We start from the raw sequence: 7885 nt of genomic DNA on the forward strand, positions 1-7885 counted from the left end.
ATAATCGCCCATATCCATAACTATCACACTTGGAATCAAGCAGCTAGGTGTATGACATTTTCCTGCAAACAGTTGAACGCTCAAAAAGATCTCATACGTTAAGAGCAATCCAAGACAACCCCTAGCTGCCCCAATTTATGGGTAAGAAGGGAATTTCTTGTACCACAAGTAAAAGGTCTAAATTTTATACCTTCACAAAAAATATCAATAAATATTTTTTTGGTAGAATTTTGCTGATCATTGAGCTTATATTGTTAATATAATAAAGGTACTGTTTCTATAAGGTTGTAACTTTAACCAATCCAATTAAGGCGTACCTTCAAATTTTATCAGAACATGTAATTTAGGTGTAAACAATTTTTAGAATTATCTGAAAATCTATTTGTATATTTAATTATAAAATTTTAAACTCCAAAAATAATTCAAATCAAGTAGATTTATAAACATATGAAAATCTTGAAAATAGACGGTCTAGATAATGTACTGCAATATGCACTATTTTTGGGGGACAAGCTTTCTATGCTTTCCCTACAGCATAAAACTTCTATACTTCCCCCTATCCAACCATCCATTCTAAATGCACGGCTTAGATGGCCGCAATCACAATGTCACCCTCTATACTATTTTATTTTTTATTTTTTTATAGAAAACATTTTGACGCCAAAATTTTGGCGTCCAATCCCTCTTGAACTCCCACCTATAAAAAATATTCCCATTAAAATAAAAGTACTAGTGGCTCACTAGATCTAAATTGAACAGGTAGATGAAGGGGGAAGTATGTATCTTTTATGTTGTAGGGGAAGCATATAAACCTTGACACAAAATCTTTTATTTTTTCGTATTCATACATCTTGATGTCGAGATGATCAATTAGAGGGTTTTCCAACATTTTTCGATGGATTTTTTAAGTGCATCTTTAATTCTACATTTTAAGGTTGCAATCTTATATAAACTTTTTTCATTTAATCATAATGGTGCTTTTTCATAGTATTATTGGGATTAAATTGGATCAAGGGCAGATCTGGTCTAATTAAAAATCGGTCTAATTAAAAACCGGTCAATCAAATTGGAAAAACCCCACTTTAAAAATAAGAGAAAACATTGAACAATAATATAAAAAAAATGTATACGATGAGACAATTTACTTTCGGTATAAGATCACAATTATCATTTACTGTTAGATTTGAAATCGGGTAGTTGAGGATGTGTTATTGTTTGGGCACAAAATCTAAACTACAATTTCTCGAATGTTGTGATATCTATTGGATTTCACTTCAAATAGCTAAAAGTGATTGTGATATCTTTGTACCAAAACTAAATCGTCTCATAATAATACAATCCAATGCAACCACACTTTTAGAAAGTAATGTTTGTGGTATTTGTAGGACCCAAAATTTTGCATACACAATCTCTTTATCTCAATAATCAATCTAAAAAAAAAAAAGTTTGATTTAAACCCTAGATATGGTCAAAATGAGTTACCTCCAACAATGAATCTCGACCATTCATTTGGTGAATTTCAAGATCTTAGCATTTACAAACTCAAAATAATGTTTTTCTTTTTTCACATTGTTGATCTACTGATGATATAGCTATCTAAAAAAATTGGAAAAGAAAAAGTCTTTCTAAGGCCTAGATCTAAGCATCTCACAAAAATAGATGGCCTATGTTAATTGAGCTAAAAACATACTTTCTAGCTTGTGTTTTCAATTTTTCCTTTTTTGTGGTTGTTCATTAGAATGAAAAGAGTGTATATTTCAAAATTTGGATAAAAAAAAAAATGTCCTAACATGATTTTTGAAGGTTGTTGCATCATATTATTATACAACTTTCATGAAATCATACCCGGTTGCATTATACTATGATATAAATAACATGGGGTTTCTATGAGTCAACCGACTCATATTGTACACATGCAGGCTCCCAATTAAACCATATTAATAATAGATTTTTAATCTAAAAATTTAGGGATTCATGATCTAGATTAAGATGATCATGAACATGAAAAAAAGAAGAATATGATCATGAACATGGAAAAAAAAACAATTGTACACGATATAAGCCCATTGAGTTTTTTACAACGTTGTTGAATCAGCAACCTCTTGCACTCATGAACGACTTTTTCCTAAAAATGTTACAAAAAATAAAATCCAACTTTGGCGCCCACTAACTGATGAACGATTTTTTCCTAAAAATGTAACAAAAAATAAAATCCAACTTTGTCTCGTCAGAAAAAACTGGTCAAAACCAACTTCTCCAATAGACTAAATTGGTCAAACATGGGTTTTGATCGATTTTTAATCAAGGACACATGTTTTATACAGGCTAGCCCGCATAAAATCTCCACCCTCCAACCAATTTAGAGGGTGCTAGCCCGCACGAAACAATTTACCCATCAGACCCAATTGGTCCAATTCTAACTACGGAATTATGTTAATGAGAAATAGACAATGAGCCACTGAGCTGGGCTCATCTAGACCATCATTTAGTGAATGGGAATGATCTAGACCTTCACACAGAAATGTGGTCCCATACCAGTAACTATAGTCCATATTATTCTCATCCACAGTAGTAAGATCCAAAAGTCCAAATGGATTAAATCATTTCCCCAAATGAAAATGTTTCGATTCACGTGACAGTTTCCGACCCATTAAAGGCCTTAAAATTCCTCAAAAAAAGAGTTCTAATCCCGAGCCATAAGAATCCAATGACTCTGAATGAAAGTTGGTTTCTTGAAAGAAAGAGGAATCCACTATATTCATACATTCATACGCACGATACATAATAAAATTTGGAAAAGGACTCTACATATTTGACATTCGAGATAATATGACCAATAATCCCTGCAAATTAAATTGCAAAGTCAAACAAACAGTTGGGAATGAGCGGTCACTAAAAAGAAAAAAAAATTTAAAAATACGACATGAATGATGAATAACTATAAAAGATAAAGCGACAAGGAAAAGTGGGATTTAACATGTATGACAAAGACACAATAGGATCCAAGTGGCCACAAAAATAAGGAAAAGGCAAAATAGTAATAATAATTTCAGTATATAAAAAAGAGCAATGTATTACAAAAAGTTGCCCAACATTATTAGTTGATCAGCTAAAATTATTTTTTAACTAGATTTCAACAAAATTTGGATATTATTTTGGATTAGAAAGTTGGTTGTGTTTTGGATCACACTAGCCAAAGACAAGACACGTTGAATTAATTGTGTGTATTGATAAATTTATCAAAAATAATTGAAAATTGGGAATAACAAATTCAATCCCAACTCAAATTTTCAGTTTTCACACGTTCACGAATGCCCCGCCGGGCATAACCGTGATATCCGGACCACTGAATGGCAATTAATTCTGCACTGCCTATCCCTGCGCAAACCCAAAAAGAGCAGGGAGTATAGTATCCACGAACGAGCTTGTGTATGGGAGGGGGATTCAATTTTTTGCACAAAGGGCAGCAGGGAGTATAGTATCCACGAACGAGCTTGTGTATGGGAGGGGGATTCAATTTTTTGCACAAAGGGCATCAAGCAGCACATGGGCGAGCATCAGGTCCACAAAGTACTGGTGGCCCACGAGCCCATCGCGCCACCGGGCTCGAGCTGGGGCTCGGCCGTAGTGCACCCCATCGCTGCACCGGTTGTCATAGTGCCATGGATACGTCATATCGAAACCATCCACCACACCATTGACGACCCCTCGCTCTCTCAGCTTCTCCAACGCCATCCAATTGTACACCTCCATCTTGTGGGGGTTGAATGACAGGGCCCTGGCATGGCCCCCAGCTGCCACCGTGGTCCTATAGAACACCTCCACATGGCGCCCAACCAGCACCTCGGCCCAGAATGCGGCCGCCATCGTGGCCGCCTCGGCGAATGCCTTTGGGTTCCGGTAATTGACACCGTCGTGGAGGCCCGAGTTCATTACCATCGCATCGGGGACCGATTCTCCAGTAAAGTACGAGCGGAGAAGGTTCCGAAAGTTCTCGTTGTGCAGTGAATCGAGGCCGAGGTAGTTCGACGTCTCATTGTGGTGCCCGTTGAAAATGCTGGTTATCCGGACCGTCTCGGAGGGTTTGTCTGGGTTGGTGAAGTTCAGGTCGAACCTGCGCGCTACAGACGCTACATCCGGCCGGTTCAGCACGAAGTTAAGGAGGTTGCGAAGCGTGTCCACATGGTTCGAGTCACCCCAGAAGAAGATCCACCGATTCCTTAGACACTTCCATGCGTCTTTGGCATTATAAAGCCGGAAAGAACAGTGAGCCGAGTAAACCCACCCGTTACTCTCAAGCGAGCCGAGTGGACCAGAGCACCACGGCTTTCTGCACGGGTGACTCGGTCTCAGGCACCTAAAGCGGCCGGAAGCGTCAATCTCACAAGGCTCAGACCGGGAGAGTCTGGTCCAACGGCCCGACCACAACCCTCGCCGGAAATCCTCCTTCCCGCAAGTTTTCAGCGCTTCGGGGCCGTTGTTCCGGAAGCCGTTATTTTCAAATCGTAACGTTTTGTTGAAGACCTCTTTCCTAACGGCCCAACGCTCTGGAAAACGCTTCATGCCTTGATAGTTTCGAAAGAGGAGGACGATACTTAAAACGTGATCGCCAGCGAAATCGGGGTGGACTTGTAGAGAGAGGGTGTAGGAGCCGTTACCGTTATCTTGGAGGGGCGGCCGTGATTTCCAGGAGGCGCCGGAGAGGTCAGTTTCAAAGTAATCTCCGCCAGAGCATCGCGGTTTTCCAGCGATATCGTAGGCCGAGACGGCAAAGGTGTGGATTTTTCCGGCGGTGAGTCGCAGTTTCCCGGCAACTTCGAGGCCGGAAACGGTGACGGATTCCGTCTTGGTGTCACGGCAAAATGCGGGGGCCGTTGCTCCCGACATGCTCTCCAAAAACCTCGCCGTTACGTTATTTTCCTCAGGAAACGATATCCACTCGAAAACGCCGTTCTCTTCTGCTTTTTTTGCAAGGACACTAGCCGGAAGTGTCAGATTCCGCCCGTCTGACAACGGTAGAAACTCGTTGTGTGTCAGATTCCGGCCGTCCAATGCCGCAAAATCCTCCTGTTGGGCCTCTGAAGAAGCTTTAGATATTGAGATTACGCTCTCTGACAACGTTATGTTCGGGCTATCTTCACTTGATGAAATTACTGGAAATGTCAGGTTCCGGCCATCTTCACCTGGTGCAATCTCCGGAAATGTAAGATTCCATGCATCTTCAGCTGACATGGTCATTGGTAAAGTTACATTCCAGCCCTCTTCCACTGACGAGGTCGCCAGAAAAGTCATATTCCGGTCATCTGTTACTGCAGAATCAATCGGAGAAACCGGATCCTGCGGCTCTGAGGACGGAGAAACAGCCATCTGCGTCAGATTCCGGAGGGATTCAGGCTTTGTAGTGGCCGAGTGTGTCAGATTCCGGTGCGTTTTGAAAGGGGCACCGATGCTGTAATTCCATCGATTTTTCCACACCATGACTGCGTCATCAATGGAGGAACTATCAGCCGCCCATACAATAACAACGACCAAGAAGAGAACCACTATCAAACTCGACAGACTTCTCGGAATGAAGGAGCTAGAGCGAGAAAGAATTGGAACTAAGGAGGTAGAGCGAGAAAGAAGGGGAACTGGCCTTGAAAGGCTAGGAGACAGGCCCTTTTCCGGCATCTTTTTGCCGGAAAAAGGTTACAGAGAGAGAAGGTTCGCAGAGAGAAAGAGTAAAGCTTTAGGGCACAATCATTGAGAAATTCGACCTGTGATTCTCACCAAAATGAAGCAACGAAAGTGGCCAAAACAAGCCCCCTGGTCTCTGAGAATAATCACCTATAAAATCAAGCGCCTTTTCCCCCTGAAACTGGTTCTTCAAGCCCAGTAAGCTTCAGAACCGCTGTTTTTTTCTCAAAACTCTAAACCTCGAAAGCACAGAGCTCAAATCTTCATTATCTCACCTGGAGCCGCAAAAAAAGCTTCGACACTCATCCAAGCTTTGAATTCCAGGATTTTCCACTGGTTTTTTTCCGGCCAAATTCGAACTTGTTAAAAACAGTTCAGCCCATTTCACAGCGCCAGTAACGAGCTTCAATGGCTACGGTTTCAGAGCTAGGGTTTCGATTTTCACTTTTCCACTCTCCAAAAATTCACAGGGAAAGCCAGGAAACCAACTATAGAAATTCCATGCGATTGGACTGCATAAATACGATGGGATCACCGACGATTGAGGAGAGATCCTGACAAATTCGGACACCCTGTCGTGATAAGCAGGGGATATTCCATAATTGGAAAATAACAAAAAATTGAAAGAAATGATTAAGGTTGTTAATATTAGATGGAAGCTTCAATGTTTATTGGAAATTTAGTCAAAAAATAGTCATACAATCTAAGAATATCAATGAGGCAGCTAAAAGGTTGTTGATCTTTGAACAATAGCTAAAAGGTTGTTGATCTTTGAAAAACTATCTCCATTTAAGCATGGAAAAAAAAGTTGATATAAGGTTGCAACTTTAAAATATAGAATTAAGATGCACCTCAAAACCCTATCATGTTTTGATGTTGGAAGACCCTCTAATTAATCATCGAGATGTATGAATATAAAAAGAGAACAAAAATTTGAGTCCTATAAATAGTGTATCTTGCAACAAATTATTTAGACGGTTCATTTTCGAGTTTTCAAGATTGCCTAAGTGTTTATAAATCTACTTGATTAGAACTGTTTTTGGAGTTTAAGATTTTATATTTAAAGATGAAAATTGATTCTCAAGCCATCCTAAAAATATTTTACATCAAAATTTTATTTACAATAAAATTAGGAGATACGCCTTAATTTGATCGTTTAAAGTTGCATCCTTATACAAACCACACCCTTTTAAGTATAACTCTTCTTGATCTGTGCTCAAACTAATGATGCTGTGTACTTCAAATTCCGAATTAAGCGATGACATTTTGATAATTTGCGAGTTGAGTCAATTAACTTGGAAATCTAATTCTATAAATTCTGAACTAAAACATGCGTTACTGCAAATTTTGTCTAGCATGATCAAGAAGGGGAAATTGGTCTTTCAGTCCAATTCCAGGCCAAGGTGGTCAAGGTAGCTAATGTAATGCGTTACAAGTTTGATTCTCACCAGTTATCAATATTCAAAAGAAAATGAGGCTTGTGTAACCTTACACACTTTATACAAGTAAGGGGGGACTTTAAAATTAAAATTTTAAAAGATTGCGGATTGAGAAAATCTAAAACATTTGAAAATTTATTGAAAATATATTATCTAAATAACTTGTTAGAAGATGCAGTATTTTAGGACTTTGTTATTTATATCCATACATCGGATTCAGCAAATCTATAACATTTGAAAAATCTTGAAAACACATTGTCTAAATAACTTGTTAGAAGATTAACTATTTTCAGGATTTTATTCTTTATATCCATACACCAGATTGAAAAAAAAATCTAAAAATATATGAAAAAACTTGAAAATAGATTATCTAAATAACTTGTTATTATCTTCAAGATTTTGTTTTTTATATCCATATATATCAACGTCCATATGATTGCTTTTTTAACTTCAAAACATTATTGTACTGGATTTTTTGAAGCACACATTATTTTTTTTGTGCATGGTTGCAACTTTATATAAACTTCTTCTAAAAAAGAAAAAACTTTAAAATACATATGCTAAAATACAACAAAAATACATCAATACATATCTTGTTATGTAGCTAAATATGATACTTTATTATTGTGCGCAGAAGCTCTAAACCCAATGGGTTTATTTTTGACAAATAAAGTATGAGAAATAAAGCATAAAATACATACTACTAGAACACAAAGATTTTGATTTTTGGTCAATAAAGTACGATAAATAAAGCATGAAATACATGCCGC

At 38.2% G+C, this 7885-nt stretch overlaps 1 protein-coding gene across 1 annotated transcript; it reads right to left on the reverse strand.

Annotated features, from left to right (window-relative positions):
* Positions 1-3035: 3035 nt before the first annotated feature.
* LOC18440577 (uncharacterized) lies at positions 3036-6532 on the reverse strand. Its single transcript, XM_088850611.1, has one exon. The coding sequence runs from the start codon at positions 5668-5670 to the stop codon at positions 3514-3516; it is 2157 nt and encodes a 718-aa protein (XP_088706737.1). The 5' UTR covers positions 5671-6532; the 3' UTR covers positions 3036-3513.
* Between the last annotated feature and the right edge of the window lie 1353 nt (positions 6533-7885).

Source organism: Amborella trichopoda, chromosome 1, assembly GCF_054954075.1.
Source record: "Amborella trichopoda isolate Santa Cruz 75 chromosome 1, AtrichopodaSantaCruz75HAP2 v2.0, whole genome shotgun sequence".
Taxonomy (NCBI): Eukaryota; Viridiplantae; Streptophyta; class Magnoliopsida; order Amborellales; family Amborellaceae; genus Amborella; species Amborella trichopoda.

What these genes read in the sequence shown, in the direction of transcription:
- LOC18440577 (XM_088850611.1), bottom strand. Translation starts at nt 5,670, where the DNA reads ATGCCGGAAAAGGGCCTGTCTCCTAGCCTTTCAAGGCCAGTTCCCCTT.